The sequence below is a fragment of the Dendropsophus ebraccatus genome, chromosome 3, assembly GCF_027789765.1.
Source record: "Dendropsophus ebraccatus isolate aDenEbr1 chromosome 3, aDenEbr1.pat, whole genome shotgun sequence".
Classification (NCBI taxonomy): Eukaryota; Metazoa; Chordata; class Amphibia; order Anura; family Hylidae; genus Dendropsophus; species Dendropsophus ebraccatus.
In genome coordinates, this window is record NC_091456.1 from 175,522,905 (window position 1) to 175,545,688 (window position 22,784).

The 22,784-nt window shown below is 44.1% G+C and overlaps 1 protein-coding gene across 6 annotated transcripts in view; it reads left to right on the forward strand.

Moving 5' to 3' along the window:
• Positions 1-22,784, forward strand: part of NEDD4L (NEDD4 like E3 ubiquitin protein ligase) — a 248,052-nt gene that overhangs the window by 143,073 nt on the left and 82,195 nt on the right. For 4 of the 6 annotated variants that reach the window (XM_069963179.1, XM_069963180.1, XM_069963183.1 and 1 more), the window contains one exon: positions 887-940. In XM_069963179.1, the coding sequence (XP_069819280.1) occupies positions 887-940 (54 nt within the window). Of the gene's footprint in view, positions 1-886; positions 941-6,534; positions 8,086-22,784 lie in introns of those variants that run through there. The other 2 variants (XM_069963177.1, XM_069963178.1) reach the window with 2 other exon arrangements.

Consider the following 22,784-nt stretch of genomic DNA (forward strand, 5'->3'; position numbering starts at 1 on the left):
CTACTACTACTGCTACTACATTACCAGCACCTTACAGGCTCCTCACTACTACTACTACTACTACTACTACTGCTACTACATTACCAGCACCTTACAGGCTCCTCACTACTACTACTACTACTACTACTACTACTACTGCTACTACATTACCAGCACCTTACAGGCTCCTCACTACTACTACTACTACTACTACTACTACTACTGCTACTACATTACCAGCACCTTACAGGCTCCTCACTACTACTACTACTACTACTGCTACTACATTACCAGCACCTTACAGGCTCCTCACTACTACTACTACTACTGCTACTACATTACCAGCACCTTACAGGCTCCTCACTACTACTACTACTACTACTGCTACTACATTACCAGCACCTTACAGGCTCCTCACTACTACTACTACTACTACTGCTGCAGCATTACCAGCACCTTACAGGCTCCTCACTACTACTACTGCTGCAGCATTACCAGCACCTTACAGGCTCCTCACTACTACTACTGCTGCAGCATTACCAGCACCTTACAGGCTCCTCACTACTACTACTGCTGCAGCATTACCAGCACCTTACAGGCTCCTCACTACTACTACTGCTGCTGCAGCATTACCAGCATTTCTATTTACTACATAACATTGTTATTTATGATGAACCATACTGTGTTATTGTTTGTATTCTTTGGCATGGGCATGTACAGCACAAAATGAATACTGGTGTAGCAGAGTTGTATTTGTTTTGTTGGGCTGTATAATTTTCTTGTTCTTTTTTTCCTAGCACAATGTACTTAGTAACACACTCAGCTCTGCTACATCTTTTTGTAAATTACTTGGTAACAAATAATTGACACACGTCTTTTTTTCTTTTTTTTTTTTGTCTTCCGTCAGGTCCATCCAACCAATCACAGGCTGCTATTTGAAGTATTTGATGAGAATCGATTGGTGAGTGCCCCCGGTGTTTGCTCTTTGCTAATCCGCTCTATATCCTGGATTGAACAAGATTGTTCAAAGAGCAGAGTTAATCGTGTGCTGATTGAGCAGCCGAGCCCGAAGAGGGAGAGAACTATGGGCGGCTTATGTAATAAGGAACAGTCACGTGACATGTTGAGTAACTGCAAACACTTTGCTCTTCTTATCTGGTGCTGATCTTGTTTCTTATACTCTAATTACATTCAGAGCTGTATTCATAATTCTGCTGGCAGCCAGATGGCTTGATTAGCAGCGAGCATTATGGGAACTGATTACAATATAGAGTGTAAATCTCCCACAATGCTCTGCAGCAGAATATGTGGTGTACAGCATGAGATGCCAGCAGAACATGGCGTCAATTTTGCCAGGACTGTTGCTTTAATTCGGTATATTTTGCGGCTCCTATATACATCACACCGATCACACTGATTTCTCATATCATAGAAAGGACACCTTGGGGGAGATTTATCAAACACTGTGTGAAGTGAAACTGGCTCGGTTGCCCCTAGCAACCAATCAGATTCCACCTTTAATTCCTCACAGACTCTTTGGAAAATGAAAGGTGGAATCTGATTGGTTGCGAAGGGCAACCGAGCCAGTTTCACTTTACACCATGTGTGATAAATCTCCCCCCTTGAGTTTCCTCCTCTTATGTTCTTAATTTAAAGGCTATTATCTCAGAAATACTTCCAGGTCAGAGGTTATCTCGTGCAGCTGTCATCTGGTTAGTGCTTTAGAAAGGCTATCTGGCATTGAGGCTCTGGAGAGATATCTATATGTAGACATTGTCTATCCCCATATAAGGGAACACTGAGCAGCCGTGACCTTGGGGGGTGATGCAGGTAGTCCGCAGCTCATCTTATGGTTTTCTTATGGGATGTATGTGGTGCTCACCTATACGTACAGTGACCTATATATATATATATATATATATATATATATATATATATATATATATATATATATATATATATATGAGTTGTTGGACCTGCCCCTCTCAGTATTGGGTATAAACCTACCTGCAACTGACCGTAGACAAAAAGTTAATTGAATTCATTGTGGACAGACTACCAGCCTCTGTCGGCCATATTAAAAGTTAAAAATAACTTAGGCTGGGTTCACACTGCGTTTTTGCAATCCGTTTTGCTATCTGTTTTTTGCAAAAAAAAAACAGATGAAAAACTGATTAAAAAAACGGATTGCAAATGTGTGCATCCGTTTTTGATCCGTTTTTTTTTTTTTTTTTATAACGAAAGTCAATGGAAAAACGGATCCGTTTTATAATGATGGACACAAAAATGAGATCGACCACGTTTTTTTTGTGTCGTCGAAAAAACGGATCCATCAGTTTTGTTTTTTTTTATAATGGAAGTCAATGGAAAAAAGTAGGGATGGTCCGAACTCTCCGAGGTTCGGGTTCGTATGAACCCAAACGCTCGGCATCAGATCCCCGCTGTCTGCCCGCTCCGTGGAGCGGGTGGATACAGCGTGAGGACCGCCTGGAAAACTGGAATACAGCCTATGGCTATGGCTGTATCCCAGTTTTCCAGGCGGTCCCCCTGCTGGATCCGCCCGCTGCACGGAGCAGGCAGACAGCGGGAATCATTACTGAGAGTTCGGGTTCGTACGAACCCGAACCGAACTCTGCTCGGACCATCCCTAGAAAAAAGGATCAAAATGGATCAGTTTTGATCGTTTTGTTTTTTTTTTATAATGGAATTTAATGGATAAACGGATCAAAACAGATGCACACACATGCATCCGTTTTTTCCATCCGTTTTTCATCTGTTTTTTTTCTTTTCTTTTTAAACTGATTGCAAAAACGTAGTGTGAACCCAGCCTTAAAGGGATTTTCCAGTGTTAAATGAAGCTTATACAGTAGTAATAGTTCCGTCATAATGACATGTTTTCTCTGAGTATGATACCCAGTAGAAGTATAATAGTGCGGCCAAAAACATCTTCCTCGAAATGCTAAACTGGCAAGCCAAAGGGAAACAAAACAAGGCCTGGTCCTATGTAATCACATGGTGCATCATGTGATCCCTCTCAGCCAGTCAGAAGCTTTAAATAGTCACATGATCCTGGCTTTATACCATGTGACTCCACAGAACCTGCTTACCTTTTTATTGGATATACTTACACCAACTATTTGGACTTTATTAGGCTTTGTTCACATTCGTGTCATGGTTCCCATTCCTAAAAGGAGAGATCAGTTTTCAAAGTGACCTGATACATACTTAAAGGGGTTATCCAGCGCTACAAAAACATGGCCACTTTCCCCCTATTGTTGTCTCCAGATTGGGTGGGGTTTTGAAACTCAATTCCATTGAAGTAAATGGAGCTTAATTGAAGTAAATAGGAGCTTTTTGTAGCGCTGGATAACCCCTTTAAAGGGCTATCTAGGATTACAAAAACATGCCCGCCTGCAGGAAGTGGTATTTTTTCCAGTTTGGAGAGCAGGAGAGGTTTTTTATGGGGATTTGCTTCTACTGCAGCAGAAAACAGTGTGTCAGACTGGAAAGTATACACTACTTCCTGTTGGACATACAGCAGCTGATAAGTACTGGAAGACTGGAGTTTTTTTTTTTTTAAATATAAGTAAATTACAAATTTCTGGCACCAGTTCATTTAAAATATATAATTTTTGGGGGTGAACTACCCCTTTAAAAGGGTTATCCAACATGTCTGCTTTCTTCCAGAAACAACACCACTCTTGTTCCCAGTTTGGGTGTAGGAGTTCCATTGAAGTAGATGGGGCTGAGTTGTGATACCACCCACAACCTGAAGACAGGGGTGGCACTGTGTTTGTAAAAGTGGTGCTTTTTTCTAAAAAAAAAAAATATATATATACAAATACAGAAACTTTTATAAATCTGAAAATTCTGTATTTACAAACTCATATATTTAAAGTGGAGATAGTGAGGATGAAGCTGACGCTGAGAGGGTTTCTCGGCAGCACCTGTGCTCCTGGCCCATGCTTCCTGTGCGCCCAGGACCGTGGCTGTGTTGTTGGCTCCAGATCCAGCTAGAACAATGAAGGATTGTACTGAGCCTTGGCACTTGTCTTGTAAACTAACTCGAGTGAACATTTCTGCCACGACTCTACTGAAACTTGGATCTGAGAAATAAAGGGGCCAATGCGCTGCCCGCTGCAGATCCTCAAAGCTGAAGAGGAAAAGTTTGAAAACTTTCTAATAGACTTTTGTTTAAAAAAAAAAAGTTTGCTGTCAGTGAATGAGAACAATTGTATTATTTATTTACATGATGTAGATGTATACATAGCTAGGCCTTATCTCCAGTGTGATGTGGAGACAATTGTATCCAGTCTAGAAAATGCTCTGTGAGCTAAACAGTCTGAACCCCAGACTGATACATTGTACATAGCTAGTCCTGCTCTCAGCTGAGAAGTGATACAATTGTATCCAGTCTAGACAATGCTGTGTGAGCTCTACAGCCTGGACTCCAAACTGATACATTGTACGTAGCTAGTCCTGCTCTCAGCTAGTGATACAATTGTATCCAGTCTAGACAATGCTCTGTGAGCTCTACAGCCTGGACTCCAGACTGATTTATTGTACATAGCTAGTCCTGCTTTCAGCTGTATCCAGGCTAGACAATGCTCTGTGAGCTGAACAGATGTGTATGAATGATGCCGATGTGGTTAGCTCCCAGAGCATTGTCTAGATCGTTTTCACTCAGCTGAAAATGTATTAGCTGTTTAGCTCAAAAGGCATTGCTTAGGCTTTTCTATGTCTAGCGTTGGTTTTTTTATATGTTTACGGCAAACACACGTTTTGAAAGAATGGGGAGTAATTTAAACTAAGAATAATTTAGAACTTTGTAATTTTATGTGATTCATGGTGTGTGGGTGTGGGGAGGGGGGGCATTTGCTGTGGGGCTAATGGAGGCACCAAACTACAGTATAGGGCTCATGAGGGTGGCAAACTACAATATAGGATATATTCTTTTTTCTACCTTGTTGGGCGCACGAGCAAGCTACAGTATGGGACTAATGGAGGGGCAAACTACAGTATGGGACTAATGGAGGGGCAAACTACAGTATGGGGCTAGTGGAGGGGCAAACTACAGTATGGGGCTAGTGGAGGGGACAAACTACAGTATGGGGCTAGTGGAGGAAACAAACTACAGTATGGGGCTAATGGAGGGGCAAACTACAGTATGGGACTAATGGAGGGGCAAACTACAGTATGGGGCTAGTGGAGGGGACAAACTACAGTATGGGACTAATGGAGGGGCAAACTACAGTATGGGGCTAGTGGAGGGGACAAACTACAGTATGGGACTAATGGAGGGGCAAACTACAGTATGGGGCTAGTGGAGGGGACAAACTACAGTATGGGACTAATGGAGGGGCAAACTACAGTATGGGACTAATGGAGGGGCAAACTACAGTATGGGGCTAGTGGAGGGGACAAACTACAATATGGGACTAATGGAGGGGCAAACTACAGTATGGGACTAATGGAGGGGCAAACTACAGTATGGGGCTAGTGGAGGGGACAAACTACAATATGGGACTAATGGAGGGGCAAACTACAGTATGGGGGCTAATGGAGGGGACAAACTACAGTATGGGACTAATGGAGGGGACAAACTACAGTATGGGGCTAGTGGAGGGGACAAACTACAGTATGGGGCTAATGGAGGGGCAAACTACAGTATGGGGGCTAATGGAGGGGACAAACTACAGTATGGGGCTAGTGGAGGGGACAAACTACAGTATGGGACTAATGGAGGGGCAAACTACAGTATGGGGCTAGTGGAGGGGACAAACTACAGTATGGGGCTAGTGGAGGGGACAAACTACAGTATGGGGATAATGGTGGGGCAAACTACAGTATGGGACTAATGGAGGGGCAAACTACAGTATGGCACTAATGGGGGGCCAGAGTACAGTGTAGGGCTCATGGGGGGGGGGGACTACTGTTTGGGGCTCATGGGGGGCAAGCCACAAGATGGGGCAATTGGAGGGGGACGCTTTTTCTACAAATTTCAGACAACTCCTTGAGAGCCAAGGGGGGTTGTCACTTTTTTTATCCAGACCGCGTTCCCCAACCTGTGACTTGCCAGCATTTGCTAAATGACAACTCCCATCTTGCTGTTACTTTCTTCTGCAGCGTCATGCAGAGTCATGATGGGAGTTGTAGTTTTGCCACAGGTTGGAGAACACCACCCTTGGATTTGCACCAGACAGCCAGCTTACAAATTACAACTGTCCCTTTGAATAATTTTTTTTAAATCTAAAACCAAACTAAAGTATATAAAAAAAAATCAGGACTCCATCAAACTAGGTTCTCTGTAGACCTCCATCCCCCCCCCCCCCTTTAAGCCTTGCAGCTATTTTTCCCTTTTAGTTTATCTACGTAGCAGCAGCCCGGCTCTTGATCATATCGGGAATAGCTGCTGAAGGTAATTCACAAAGTTTACTGTAGCTGTGAAACGCGTCTGTGTTTTCTCTTACTATTTTTTTTTTTTTAAACTTTCCCTTTTTTCTTGCCAAGAGAAAAGCGCCCAATGAATACGATGCGGTTTAGATTTACAACAGTCACGAATGTGAACGTTCTCCCACCGTTGCTGCTGCTGGTTTCTGATGGAAAAGTAGCAGCTGGGAAGGTGCCGTTTCAGGCTCTCGCTGTTGGACACACAAGAGGAAAAAAAAAAATCCTAAATGAAAAAAACTTTGCTTCCAGTGGCGAGGGGGGACAGCGTCACATGACTCCAGTCACCCTACCCTATGTCACAGTATGTAGAAGCCCTGATTCCTCTTATCCAATCATGCCTGGAATGCTGCTTGTCACTTAGGCTATTTCTGCTATCTGTCGCTATCAGTGCTGCACTGCTAACAGTTTGGCAGATGGGACTCTCTCTTTTTCTTGGAGTTTATGTTTTTGGTTTTTCACTGCTGGCAGAGCCTGAGACGTCGCTCTCTCTTACTTTTTCCTGCCCGTTATTAAACCATGGCCCACCGGCTACGGTTTCATTTCGGCTCCAGCAGAAGCAATACAGCTCCCGAGTCAGACGTCCTAGACCAGGAGAAAGAAGATGACTTTTTCATGGCATTCCATACCCTGCCGAGGAGGAACGGGACTCACGTCTTCACCCGACACTACGAAGATAGAGATTACCAAGAAGAAGGGGCACTGAAAAGAAGCACATCCATGTTTATTCCACAGCTGCTGCAAAACATTGACGTACGCCCCACCAGAAGTTCTTCCATGCAGATCTCTCTCCAAAGGAAAGGGCCAAATGATGGCGCCGACGAGAGCGAGACGGAAGAGGTGCTTTCCTGCGGGTTCGAGGACTTCAATGAACGTTACATATCGGCCGTAAGAAAAAATTCCTCCACTGTAAGTACTCCGCAGGATACTCCTAGTAATTCCCCTCCACACGTATACGAGTCCGGGCGGCTACAAATCAACGGGGCTGTCTCCTTCCCACCAAGATTCTCCGGACGTCGGTTTGCGGAGCAAAATGGGAATATTAACTATGGCACCGATGGGGAGGAGGAGGTCAGTGCACCTACATGCAGCAAAAACATTGGTGGGGTCCGAATTAACAGTCAGACTCACAACCCTGACATTCGACAGGTGAGACTGGTGTCCCCAAGCCACGAAGCCCACAACGGGTCAAGCACCGAACCGAGACGTTGGTCACTTCAGCATCTTCCGGACACTTCGGGGAGTCCGGGGAAGCGATGTTTTGTTTTCCAACTTCAGCAGTCTCAGACTAGCAACTGCAATCTGGGGGGAGAGTACAACTTTGGGTTTACCGGTACCAAAGGAGACCGACTGGTTCGATATCCTCGTATTCGACTGGAGAGGAGTACCTCCTACCCACTGCAACCCCGTCCAGAGACCATCAGCCCCATCGAGAACGGGGTGAATACAGAAGGCAGATCTTGTAGTCAGGACTTTACTGACAACTATCAGAATGATTCCAGAGATCGACCCTTGCAGGGACAAGGGTGCTCCTTTAAAATTAGACAAGAACAAAATGGTAGGCAGCCACATTTTAGGATACTGGTAACTCGTGGGGGTGAAGAGCAAAATAGCGACCAAGGGCAAAATACTTCTGGATCGGCATCTGGAAATGACACGGTAAGTGATAGGCCACCCGTCTCCAGTCCTTGTACGTTATGATAATATATAATTTTTTTTATAAATTTTTGGCTGATTTGTTTGTTTTTAATTAATTTTAATCAAAATTGTGACTGCCTAAGGTCCTTAACTGATAGTGACTGAATATCCAATGTGATTATTGAGGCATATAGGAATTTTTAGGGTCCTGATCCCCAATAGACATGTCTTTAAGTGCCTACTTTACATAGGGGTCTTATTCGTGCCTAGTAGAGAAAATTTTGTTCAAAATTTTCTTGGCCAACAATACAAATTTTACAGCATTTTTGGATTATTCGCTGCATTGGTTCTTGATGGATTTTATAAATTTTATAAGGGTCAATGATATTGTCTATAGGGAAAAGTTGCAGATTTTATAGGCAATATACACTAAAGTACTAAATGGGCTTCATGTGGACAGGGGCAGCTCAGCATTACAAAAAAAATCTACATCAACATCTTTAAAATTGTGAAAAATTCCATTGGAACATTTTTGGTCACGTCTGTTTTGGGGCGTAACAACTAATATGGCTGCCAATATAGTTGCCACTCAGGTATCCAAATGGGTAATATGTTTATTTATAGTCTCCCATCTCCATATAACCTCTTAGTTTTGCTATGACGACAGGTTGATCACTCCTATATTGGCGGCCATACTGGCTGTCACCCTGCTTTTCCTATCCAGATCTTTATAGCTGGAAGTCTTGCGTTGGGTCATGTGACTAGTAGAGAACACTTTGTGCTCCTCTGTAGAGGATGTCCAGGCTTTCTGTAGTCCCGCTTACTATGTTTAACCCCAGCACCCTCCAGACCCCCCTTATCCTCCCTATTAGGGCTGCATTAAACAAGAGGAATCTTTCCATGTAGCATGTGTTTATTCTCAATGTGTCTGGAAGGACCTAGGAGCTCCTTCAAAGCTTCTTCCTCTTATATAGGCAAGAGATGGAGAGATGATAGAGAAGACTGTAGTAATAACTTTACCTTTATAGGTGCAGAGGGGATCACTGCTGTCTGCACAATACAGCACCGTATGGTAGATCTCTGATTTCTAGCTCTGAATTGTGAATTTAATAGACCCAGCCCTGAGTGTTTCATAGACCCTTCCCTTATAATCATGAATCTCCCTTCCATCAGATTACCTAGGCATAGGTGTAAAAGTCACAATATCAAGGATATATAAACTGTATTTCCCTATTTAAAGGGGTACTCTAGTGATTAAAAAAAAATCTCAAGTCTCCCAGTACTTATCAGCTGCTGTATGTCCTGCAGGAAGTGGTGTATTCTCTCCACTCTTCTTTGCTGCCACCTCTGTCCATGTCAGGAACTGTCCAGAGTAGTAGCAAATTCCCATTGAAAACCTCTACTGCTCTGGACAGTTCCTGACATGGACAGAGAGGGCAGCAGAGAGCACTGGAAAGAATACACCACTTCCTGCAGGAAATAAAGCAGCTGATAAGTACTGGAAGACTAGAGATTTTTTGCATAGAAATAATTTACAAATCTGTATAACTTTCTGAAACCAGTTGATTTAAAAATGCAGTCCGATCTGCAGGCAGCATGTTGTAGAGCAGGAGGAGCTGAGGCGATTGGTGTATAGTTTTGTAGGAAAAGTTCAGATCATTCAGATGTAAATTTCTGCTCATTCTCCTCTAAGTAGTCTAGTGGGTGGTCCTACTTTATGCAGACAAAGAGAACTGTCAGTTACTAAAGAGAGAACTGATGCTCATTCTGGGTTAAGTAGTCAAGGAGGCCGTCCTGCTCAGTGATTGACAGTTCCGCTATATGCGGACAGCTGTCTGAGTGGGACCGCCCACTTGACTACTCTTCTTAGAACGGGCAGAAATTACTTTTTCCTATAAAGCTGTCAATTCTTTGAGCGGAGAGTGGGACGCGCAAGGCCTCCCATTGAGAGAGATGGCAGACTGGATGCGGCGCATCCACAGGCCGGGGGTTCCGAGCAGAATTTGGGCGCCAATTCTGTAGTGTGAACGGGCCCGAAAGCTTTAGAACTGGCGTGGGAAAATCTGGCAGTGTTATTTGAGTCCTGTATTATTTAAATGCTATATGATGATTTATTTAGGTATTGCATGTCTATATTATTTCAGTGCTATATAGTGGCATTAGTTAGACATTCTATTTCTGTGTTATTAGGGAGCTATATGGCGGCATTGAGACACTGTATGCCTTGATTATTTGAATGCTATATGGCATTATTTAGGTATTGTACGACTATTGTTTCAATGCTATATGGCGGCATTATTTAGGTATCGTATGTCTGTATTTGAATGCTATATGGCAGCATTATTTAGGTATTGTACAACTGTATTGTTTCAATGCTATATGATGGCATTAATTAGGTATTGTATGTCTGTATTGTTTCAATGCTATATGGCGGCATTATTTAGGTATCGTATGTCTGTATTTGAATGCTATATGGCAGCATGTATATCTGTATTACTTTAATGCTATATTTAGACATAGTATGTCTGCGTCATTAGGATTCCATATTGCGGCATTATTTAGTCACTGTATGCCTTAATTATTTGAATGCTATATGGCGGCATTATTTAGGTATTGTATGTTTTTATTATTTAAATGCTATATGGCGGCATTATTTAGGTATTATATGTCTGTATTATTTGAATGCTATATGGCGGCATTATTTAGATATTGTACGTCCTGTATTGTTTCAGTGCTATATGGTGATTATTGTATATCTGTATTATTTCAATTCTATATAGTGGCATTATTTAGACACTGTATGCCTCAATTATTTAAGTATTTGACAACATTATCAAGGCGCCGTATGTCTGTATTATTTGAATGTTATATGGCTGCATTATTTATTTATGTATTTATGTATTGTATGTCTGTATTATTTCAGTGCTATATGGCGACATTATTTAGCCATTGTATCTGTGTAGTATTTTGTACGCAGAATTAGACGTATGGCACGGGCATTGTATGGAAGTGATATAAGGCACTGTTATAGCAATATTCCGATATAAATATTTAAATATATAAAAGTACCTATGTATCTGTGTGTCTTATATATGCTCGTCCTGTGGCAGCATTTTTTATGACTTGGCATTAGGGCTGTCTCCTTACTATTTATTACAGCACATAACTCATCTCCAGCTGTGAGGAAAGGCTCGGAAACTGATCTGAGTGTTGTATTGATTTGTGTGTGTTCCTGCTCTCTCTTTTAGTTTCTCCGTGAGAGTCCAACAGCTGTTAACCCTGTAACTTTTTCCGGTTCTTACCCTCTAAGACACACACTTCCATTAAAGATCAGCATTGTGTGTTTTTTTGGGAACAGGAATGTGCCCCCACTCCGTCCTGACCTTACAGAAGCCACAGGGGCTACCTCCATGGCTGCTGTAATTTCGTATACATGCGGCAGATGTAGCAGAGCTGAGAGTTGTTTAACTTTTTTCAGCTATGTAATACAGTAGGGCAACTTTAAGAACAAGAGAAGAGATAATGATAATGTGACACATGACATACTGCTCTCTGCTACATCTCTACATGTTCTCTCATTACTCTTACTATATACACAGTGTCTTCCTGCTTTCATTGTTTGCCGGGAATGAACCTGTTCTTTTGATCTGCTTCCCTGCGCCTTCAGACAAACTTTACGTTCCCAGCAGCAAATCTTGATTAGGCGATACAGTCCCAACCGAACAAAACTGCTTGTGCTTGGCAAGCTGTGATTACCGATACAGTCAACGTGATAAGAAAAGGCGTCTTAAACCACCGGATAAATAAAAAAACAGATTCAAGCTGATAAGTGGGGAGAAAGTGTAGGCAGCAAAATTGCTTTTCTACCACGCTTGTTCTTTGCATGACACGTCTGATGCTGAATGCGTATTGCGGTTTTTGTTTGCCTGAATTATTGTTATATTCTATTGTTAAAGCTACTTTACTGACGGTCAACAAAAGTAAGTGAGTGTCCTGATGTAAAGGTTACACCACCCCGTCTAATAGGCAATGGGTGGGGTAGATAGGGGGCGCCCTGATACTCTGGCACCTAAGAGCCCACGTAGACCTGAAGTCCTTTCCGTAAAGCTGAGCATTACACCTGCACAGTGCTGCACACTGCACCGTCACAGAGCTGTACTATCCACAGAGCTGTACTATCCACAATGCTGCACACTGCACCGTCACAGAGCTGTACTATCCACTGAGCTGTACTATTCAGTGCTGCACATAGCACCGTCATAGAGCTATACTATCCACAGTGCTGCACACTGCACCGTCACAGAGCTGTACTATCCACAATGCTGCACATAGCACCGTCATAGAGCTATACTAACCACTGAGCTGTACTTTCCACAGAGCTGTACTATCCACAATGCTGCATGCAGCATCGTCACAGAGCTGTACTATCCACAATGCTGCATACAGCACCGTCACAGAGCTGTACTATCCACAATGCTGCACACAGCACCGTCACAGAGCTGTACTATCAACAGTGCTGCACATAGCAGTCACAGAGCTGTACTATCCACAGTGCTGCACACTGCACCGTCTCAGAGCTGTACTATCCACAGTGCTGCTCACAGCACATACACAATGCTGCACACAGCAACTTCAGAGCTGTACTATCCACAGTGCTGCACACAGCACATCCACAGTGCTGCACACAGCACATGCACAATGCTGCACACAGCACCTTCACAGAGCTGTACTATCCACAATGCTGCACGCAGCACCTTCACAGAGCTGTACTATCCACAGTGCTGCACACAGCACATCCACAATGCTGCACACAGCACCTTCACAGAGCTGTACTATCCACAGTGCTGCACACAGCACATCCACAATGCTGCACACAGCACCTTCACAGAGCTGTACTATCCGCAGTGCTGCACACAGCACCTTCACAGAGCTGTACTATCCGCAGTGCTGCACACAGAACCTTCACAGAGCTGTACTATCCACAGTGCTGCACACAGAACCTTCACAGAGCTGTACTATCCACAGTGCTGCACACAGAACCTTCACAGAGCTGTACTATCCACAGTGCTGCACACAGCACATCCACAGTGCTGCACACAGCACATGCACAATGCTGCACACAGCACCTTCACAGAGCTGTACTATCCACAATGCTGCACGCAGCACCTTCACAGAGCTGTACTATCCACAGTGCTGCACACAGCACATCCACAATGCTGCACACAGCACCTTCACAGAGCTGTACTATCCACAGTGCTGCACACAGCACATCCACAATGCTGCACACAGCACCTTCACAGAGCTGTACTATCCACAGTGCTGCACACAGCACATCCACAATGCTGCACACAGCACCTTCACAGAGCTTCACTATCCACAGTGCTGCACACAGCACATCCACAATGCTGCACACAGCACCTTCACAGAGCTGTACTATCCACAGTGCTGCACACAGCACATCCACAATGCTGCACACAGCACCTTCACAGAGCTGTACTATCCACAGTGCTGCACACAGCACATCCACAGTGCTGCACACAGAACCTTCACAGAGCTGTACTATCCACAGTGCTGCACGCAGCACCTTCACAGAGCTGTACTATCCACAGTGCTGCACACAGCACATCCACAATGCTGCACACAGCACCTTCACAGAGCTGTACTATCCACAGTGCTGCACACAGCACATCCACAATGCTGCACACAGCACCTTCACAGAGCTTCACTATCCACAGTGCTGCACACAGCATTGTCACAGAGCTGTACTAACCACAATGCTGCACATAGCACCGTCATAGAGCTATACTATCCACTGAGCTGTACTTTCCACAGAGCTGTACTATCCACTATGCTGCACACTGCACCGTCACAGAGCTGTACTATCCACTATGCTGCACACTGCACCGTCAGAGCTGTACTATCTACAATGCTGCACACTGCACCGTCACAGAGCTGTACTATCCACAATGCTGCACACAGCACATCCACTCTATATAGATGATAACAAGGTAATTGCTCACAGAAGGGGCTTATGTCTACTGGTACTGTGCTTACTCTATCAGTTTCTTGAGAGACTGTGGGATTGGCAAGAGTCCCACTTGCCGGTGCACTACTGTGCCCAGCTAGCATGGATGTGATAAATGAAGTGATTGTGCGGACGAGGCTTGGTGTATCAGAATGGAAGCAGAGTCTGGACTGAGCACCGGGTGACGTTCTTAGGATATGCTGGGCCAGCAGCTGCTTCAGTAAAACATTCATAGGGGCGTCTATAGTCCTGCAGCCTCCAAGTATTTATGACCTTTCAGATACCTTCTGTTTTAGTCAGAAGTCATCCAAGCTGGCAGGAAGATCATAATGCCAGTGCCTCATGCAAGTTAGAGCTGTTTTGAAGTCTTATTGCTTCCAGGGAAATTCTTTCTTTTACTGTTGGTATTTGTTCGTAATTTTCTAAAGAATCAGGTATCTGAGCCTCGACTTCGAGGAATTATCCTAAAAAAAGATGTGTTATAGTGGTCCGATAACTTTGGGGTCGGGGCGGCTGAGATGCCGTTGGCTCAGATGAAGGGCCGGGTTTGGCGCCGACCATCAATGGATAAGACTGTGCATGAATGGCATATTCCTGATCCTTAGGTTGGCGTGTACAGTTGGAGAGTAACCGCACCGCTACTTAAGCGATCACAACTGCTTGGGATGTGACTTGGCAAACGTAGGCTTGATATTCCATCACATGTGTGAACTGACATCTGAGAACAATGGCATGCTCTAACAAGTGGCGCCCCATCAATCACAATGGCACCTGGGGCCACAGAGCTATGATGCACAGGCCCTCAGAATGACATCACAATGACGCGCTGCCCCCTAGGATACAATTTCTTCTATTCATTGGGTCTAACCAGTCTCCAAATTACCTGATGTCAGCGCCAAAGGAGTGACGTCACAATTTTATTTTTATTTAATAAATTTTTTTTTTATTTTTTTTATACAATATGGATTTTACACCTGTTTTTAGAAAACATGTATACCATGGCGCAAATTTTGAGATGGTCACTTAAACCAACTTATGGAACAAAAACTTAAGACACACTGAGTGCATGACAGTATCTTGTACCCATAGAAAATGTGAAGAAATAGGAAAAAAGTTGGCTCTCAAGGCGTTTCCAAAAATTGGTATAAATTATAATTGGTTTAAATATTAATTTATACCAATATCCAAATATTTTTGGATCCTCCCCGAGAGCCAACTTTTTACCTATTTCATGGCGCAAATTCCCTTGGAAAAATATGGATTCCAGTTTATGCGTTCAGAATTCGAATATGTGTGCGCACATACCCCTTAGCATGTAAGGTAGGACAGGTGTTGGCACCTTGACAGGTGGTGCTCACCTAAAATGCTTAAGCACTCGTTACTCGAGTCGAGAATTTTTCAGTTGAAATCAATAGTAGACTCGAACATTGAATCACGTGCCCCCTGCTTGGCAGAGCGGACGTTGTTTGTTTATCCTTTTTAATTTTTACGTTCAATTTTGTTTGTATGTTTTGTTCCTTGATTAATAGAATGTTTTAAATGAAATATACAAAAATTTGAAAAAATTCAACAGGTTTCTGCAAGATACATTAGAACTCTGGCTGTATGTCGGCAAGAACTGCGCCAGACGGGACGGCCAAATGATCAGTTATTGAAGGTGTATGGCCATCTTTACATGAGCATCAAACTCAATGAAGCACTTTGCCGGACCGAACATGCGCACTGAACACTAGTCCCATCCCAATGGGGACACTGGATGCCATTACAATTGTCTCCCAAAACTATGGATATGATCACATCTATGGATGCCATGGTAGAAGGATACGGACACATGAGATGTCATGACAATGGTATACGTACCATATGTACCACCAACAAATGCACCGGAGATCTATGACTTGATGGTCTCCTATGGTTAAAGTTTGCTAAAGGTTCAACGTCCAACCTGGATCTACTCTGTTGATCCAGAGAAATCCATGTGAGGCAGATGCCAATTGTCCCAAACTACAGGAAAAAAAAATCCTTCCCGAATATCCCATTCAGATCCAGTTTTGATGTTTTCATCACCTTTCCATTGATATAGGTGAAGAAGAACACATCGAGCTCCGTAATATCTTTCACGTATGGCACTGCCTGGATTCCAGCCTAGGTCATTGATAACCCAGGAAGGCAGCAGCTGCTGAAACCAGAGAGTCCAATCAATATGACAACATTTCATACATTCCAGCCTTTCACTAACATGCTTTTAGTCACCGCCACTCACACCTCTTTTCCACTGGCTTTCTGTAACCTTCCTGACACTGTGATTCACAGATGATGTATAGACTATGCATTGCGGGCTTAGACTTCCAAAACTTTCTGAACCTTCCATAATCTCCGGGAAGAGTTGATCTCTTCTTGCACAAGTGCAGATAAGTTCAGTTTAACCAGACGTATACGGATACTCATCGCGGGGGGGCCTTGTTTATAGTCGACGAAGCCCTAGGTTGTATTGTATCACAGTATAATGGCTTAGGGATTAAGGTCGAGATGTGGGATAAAGGTCTGCAAACAAAAAATGACAGATCTTATTCGTGTGGCATATGGAGCCAGCTGCGGCATGGAAAATCCCAAAGGTCAGCGTGTCATTTAAAGTTTGGTTTGCTCACTATAAAGCGTGGAGAAGGAAGCAGCTGAGCCGGGCAATGTTAGGTTTATTGGCTGGGTGATGGGTTAGGAGTATGAAGCGATAGGGAAAAGTATATAAATGGAAGTTTGTTCTGTTTAGTTTAGGGGTCCTTTTGACATTGTGGAATAAACCGCTGCCAGGAGTGTCTGGCAGCAGCTTATTACATCCTATTCTTTTAGCATGGGCCATATAGATGGCATGTGCTTCCTATGTTTTCTGCCAGCTGAAATGAACATGAGTCACTTGATAGTAAAGAGTGAGGACTGGTACAGAGTAGATCAGTCCCCAGGACCCAGTGATTGACACAGGAACTATATTTAGAGCCTTATCGCTGTCTATAGTGTTAGTTTACGCTTTATCTAGGGTCCAGGAATATAATAGAGTGTTATTTACTCACCTTGAACGGTGAGATGACTCTGCTCATTGTGTCTCGGACTATACAGCAAAACTGGAGAAACCAGGAAATGTCAGTTTGTTTTGATAAGAGAAGAGTTGGGGTGCCTTTACACAGAGAGGTTTATCTGACAGATTTTTGAAGCCAAAGAAATGGATTTGAAAAGAGGAGAAATCTGTCTTTCCTTTATGACCTGTTCCTGGCTTTGGCTTTAAAAATCTGTCAGATAAAGCTCTCCGTCTAAAGGCACCCTAAGGAAGCATCTGCCAGTGTTAGAGCTTAGATCTAGGCCCCACAAGTTAGGCCTTGACTGTTCCCTGTGACCCGCTATCTGCTACCTGCTGCTGCTTTTGACCCAAGACTGCCTTCAGTCCACACTGAGAGGACAGTTCTACTTCTGGCACCTGTTTCTAATCCAGAAAAGAAAAACTGGCAAGCCAAGAGCAGAAAATGTTTTCAAGGACTCTCTTGTAAAAGTCTTCCTTAGGGTCCATTTACACAGAAAGATTATCTGCCAAAGATTTGAAGCCAAAGCCAGGAATGGATTTAAAAAAAAAGAGAAATCTCAGGCTTTCCTTTATGACCTGATCTCTGTTTATAATCTGTTTCTGGCTTTGGCTTCAAATCTTTGGCATATAATCTGGCAGATAATCTTTCTGTGTAAATGGACCCTTAGACTTTAGTCGGCCGTGCCCAAAGGTATAAGGGGCTCTCCCAAATTACTACTAAAGATGATGTCGGAGGTGATAGGGGTTGGGCGTGATGGAAAATCACGAGCAACCCTTCAAGGGAAAAAAGTTGCAGCCTAAGGTTCTGAATGTTCCAGTGTGTGTGGAGGATGGATGGCGGGCAGGAGAAGGAACTGATGGCTAAATGATGGTTACTGTAGGTGTACGGCCACCTTAACTCTTTAAGCGTGTAAGCTAGAGTTGGGGTAGTATTACATGGCCCGATGGGGGCCTGATAATAACTGTAAATGACCACAGATCTGCTAGATCGGCGCTCGTTTACTGGGCCTATCACAGGGCCCAATAATCGTTTTAACAAGGGCTGCATGGACATCGTTACAGATGTCTTTGCGGCCCTTGCTTTAAATGGATAGTGCGGCGGTAAGCAATTATTCACTAATTCAATTATGACACTTATTCAATTATACAACTTTGTAATGTATGTTATGTTAGTGAATGGCCCCCTTCCCCGTGTTTCCCCCCACCCACGCTAGACCCGGAAGTGCAGTGCTCTATACTCACCTGATTCGCACTACACTTCCGGAGTGGGGGGGCAACAGGGGGAAGGGGGCCATTCACTAAAATAACATACATTACAAAGTTGTATAACTTTGTAATGTGTGTTATTTAGTGAATAATTGCTTACCGCCGCACTACCCCTTTAAATGGCATACATTACTTATCTGTGGTCCAGGGCTCTTTTTGCCGTCCGCTCCTCCCCGGTTCCGCGCGCTGCAGCTTCAGAGCGGCCTGTCTTAGCTGACAGGCCGCTCAGCCAATCACTGGCCGTGGCGGTCGCTCTGAAGCTGCAGCACGCGGGACCCGGGGAAAAGCAGAGCGTAGGAGGAGCCCTTGACCATGGATTAGGTAATGTATGCACTTCACAAATCGTCAGCTGCCGGCCGTGCACCGCTATAACACGTAGCCGATCAGCCGATGATCATTGTGTTTATCACATGGAACCATAGGGATGATTTTAGTTCCATGTATTAGTATCCTCAGTGTAGTGTGCATTACACAAGGGGGCCACCATGTTAGTTTCATCACTCCGTGACATGACACTACTACTCCCAGCGAACCTGCAGCATAACAAGTATGTTAAAAACCTGATATTTAAAGGGCTTGTCCAGGGTTAAAAAAAAGAAAACCGAGAACGCACCTGTGTACAGATTGATATTACACGTTCGCGTAACTAAGCTAAGATGCATTACCAGATTTGGCCCATAAACAAATGTGGAGCTGTTTCTAGAGGCAGCCATGTTTTTTCTAATACTGGAAAACTTTTTTAAATGTTGTTCAGTACCCTTAAGAAGCTTGATATCTGAATGAGAATGACTGAGGTCACCCGGTTGCTTTGTTCTTCCGTTTGATATCCTTTGTACTATTGCGGCACGTTTTATTTACGTGAGACACGTATGGGGATTCAGCCTGAGATGTAATAATGGAAGTTTATGTATAATATGACTCCAGCAGGATGTGGTTCTCCAGCTCCATGCTTTCCTATAGGTATTAGTCACTGCGGTTATCTGACAATAGGAGGCAGGTTGTCTGCAATGTGACCTACACGTGTCTGTGGCTTATATAATATGTAGATTGTGCCATACGGTTGTTATACAACTTTCTGATTGGGACTGGACAGAGTTCCTGAAGCCACAACTGAATTTCCCAGCAAAGGTAAATGCAAGTGTTGTACAGTGTGTATGGTTTAGAATAGAATTGTTTTGGGAGCAGCTGGTGGGTTGTAGTGTTCTATGTAGGGATGGTCCGAAGCTGCCGAGGTTCGGGTTCAGCGGGAGCAACGCCTGGAAAACTGGGATACAGCCTATGGCTATGGCTATATCCCAGTTTTCCAGGCGGTCCTCCCGCTGGATCCGCCCGCTCCACGAAGCGGCCAGACAGCGGGAATCATTACCGAGGGTTCGCGTTCGTACAAACCCGAACCGAACTCTGTTCGGACCATGCCTAGTTCTATGTGTAGAGTATAATGGAATTCTATATATCATGTCCATTGGTTGTTGTGTTCTATCTATAGTGTTTTCTAAAATTGAATTAGGGTTACGTGCAGTGGTCAGTGCATACTTGGGCTATGTGCACACGCTGTACTAGACCGGCCGTTGGGTGACCCGGCCAGGTCACGGAACGGCCGGTCTCTGAAAAGATCATCGGCTGGTTGATATTTTTGGCCGCACGGTTCTGATGCGGGCGCATCCATTCACACCCGCATCAGTAATCTCCTCTGCACACTATGGAGCATGCAGCCGGAGCCGCTCGCTCCATAGTGTGCACAGGGTTTTCTACGGCCGCAGAAAACTAACATGTCAGTTGTTTGTGGTGCTATGTGTATACGCTCCGGCCGGGATCCCATGGACAGCAATGCAACGTATATTCTTGTAACAATCACTTACAAAAATATACGTTGTGTGAACATAGCCTTAAGGTTCTAGTGTTCCATATAGAGGATGTAATAGATTTGCATTATGGACATATGGTTGGGGGTTGTAGTGTTCTTTGTATACAGTATAATAGAATTGCATCATGGTCATGTCCAGTAATCTCATCACATTAAGAGTTATAGGGGAAAGTTTTTCAAGGGTTTTGCGCCTTTTTTTAGGTGAATAATATTGGATTTTTAACCCATTGTTGGTCTAAGTTCTATTTATGAACCAGTATTCAACGGGTCAATGTTAGTTTTTTTTTTTTTTTTTTTTTTTTTTTTTTAGATGCAACTTTTTTTTAAACTGCCTGTTTTGAGTATTCACCCAAAAGTTCACATAATCCGAGACTAGCGCCCAATTTATCATTCACACAAACAGGTGCAGCCTTACATCTGGTCAGTACCAGGTGAATATAATTACGCAATTTTTGCATTTATGCGACTTTTTCCTTAGATACATTCACTATGGCAGTGCTACATGTTAATGAATCAGTCACAAGCTATTGGAACAAAATACACACCAATCCCCATTAGAATAGTTGCACACATTAGACTTCTTAGTAAATGTCCCCCAAAGTGTTCTGTTTATAGAATATAATGGAGCTCTATTGTCACCACACGTCCAGTATAGATTATAATAGAATTATATTATAGTCATGTTGGGGTTTGTAGTGCTTCATGTATAGTGTATGGTCAAATGCAGAGGGCTGGCTGTGTTTGGGGGGTGGGTTGCTCCATGTATAGTGTATTATGGTAGAGTGCAGTTGGCTGGTCATATTGGGGGGAGGGGGGGGGAGGTTATAGTGTTTTACTTATATTATAGAATAATATTGTGGTCATGTTGGGATTTGTAGTGCACCACGTATAGTGTATTATAGAGCAGTGATTTTCAACCAGTGTGCCGAGACACAAGGTCGGGTGCGCTGTGGGGAAAGTTCCCCAAACTATGGTGCCCCTGCAGATCGCCCCGCTGCTGCTGTCCACCTCACCTACTGGTCGCCTGTAGCGCCCGGACGTGCTCCTCCTATCCAATCAGCAGAGACCGGGAGCGTGGTGTGCAGCGCACCACGCTCCCGGTCTCTGCTGATTGGAGGAGCACATCCGGGCCCTACGGGCGGCCAGTAGGTGAGGCGGACAGCAGCGGCGACCATCTCGGAGGAGGTGAGAAGGAAGGGGGGGAGAGAAACCTGGGGATGGGGGAGAGAAACAGGAGAAAACAATGGGGGAGAGAAACATGGGGATGGGGGAGAAACAGGGGAGAGAAACATGGGGATGGGGGAGAGAAACAGCGGAGAAGAGCAGGGGAGAGAGAAGTTTGGTGAAGAGAAGCAGGGGGGAGAAAAGTATGGTGGAGAGAAGCATGGGGAAGAGAAGCACAGGAGAGAAGCATGGGGGAGAGAAGCACAGGAGAGAAGCAGGGGGGAGAAGTAGGGTGGAGAGAAGCACAGGGGAGAAGCATGGGGGAGAGAAGCAGGGGGGAGAGAAGCACAGGAGAGAAGCAGGGGGGAGAAGTAGGGTGGAGAGAAGCACAGAGGAGAAGTATGGTGGAGAGAAGCACAGGAGAGAAGCATGGGGGAGAGAAGCAGGGGGGAGAAGTATGGTGGAGAGAAGCACAGGAGAGAAGTAGGGGGAAGAAGTATGGTGGAGGGAAGCAGGGGGGAGAAGAAAACAGGCCCAAGTTTCACACTGAGTGAGTATAAATACATTTAAAATCTATATTATTAACTATATGTATAATATGTACTGTTTTGGTGTCATTTTGTGCCATTTTGATTGTTGGTGTGCCCCTGGATTTTTTAAGTATAAAAAGTGTGCAGCGGCTCGAAAAAGGTTAAAAATCACTGTTATAGAGTATGGTAGAGTGCAGTTCGCTGGCTGTATTGGGGTGGGGGGGGGGGGGTTATAGTGTTACGCAATACTATTCTATTATATTATATAAGTAAGTGTATTTGACCTATCGGATATAAACCGGGTGGCAGCCCCTTTGGGGCCATATTGGTTGCCAGGCTTTCCTGTATAATATCATTAGTATAATTTTTTTCAATGTACTCTCCACCATTCGTCTTCTGTTATGGCCCTTTAATAAAGACGTTGTAGCTTGTATACGGTGTGTTTAGCATCACATATAACTTCCGCCTTCATTTCTCTTGTCTTGTTCTTCTCTCCACATTCAGACTCCTTGGTGATAATAAGAAACAACAGGAAAGTATCAGAAAGCCTCATTGATGTCTCCCATCTGCCGGGGGTTTGTTGTTTGTTTTGCCGTCACTGTAACGATAGCACAGCAGATCTTCATTGAACTGTCAGGATGATAATGTCAGATACCAGGCAGAACAGATGCAGGGTCAGGTGGGGGTGTACGGATATATAGCAATGCAGATAGTGGCCTATAATATATTAGAATATATATCTATGTATCTGCTCCAAATATGGCCCGACACCCAGCTTTCTCATCATCCTGAATGTAAAGG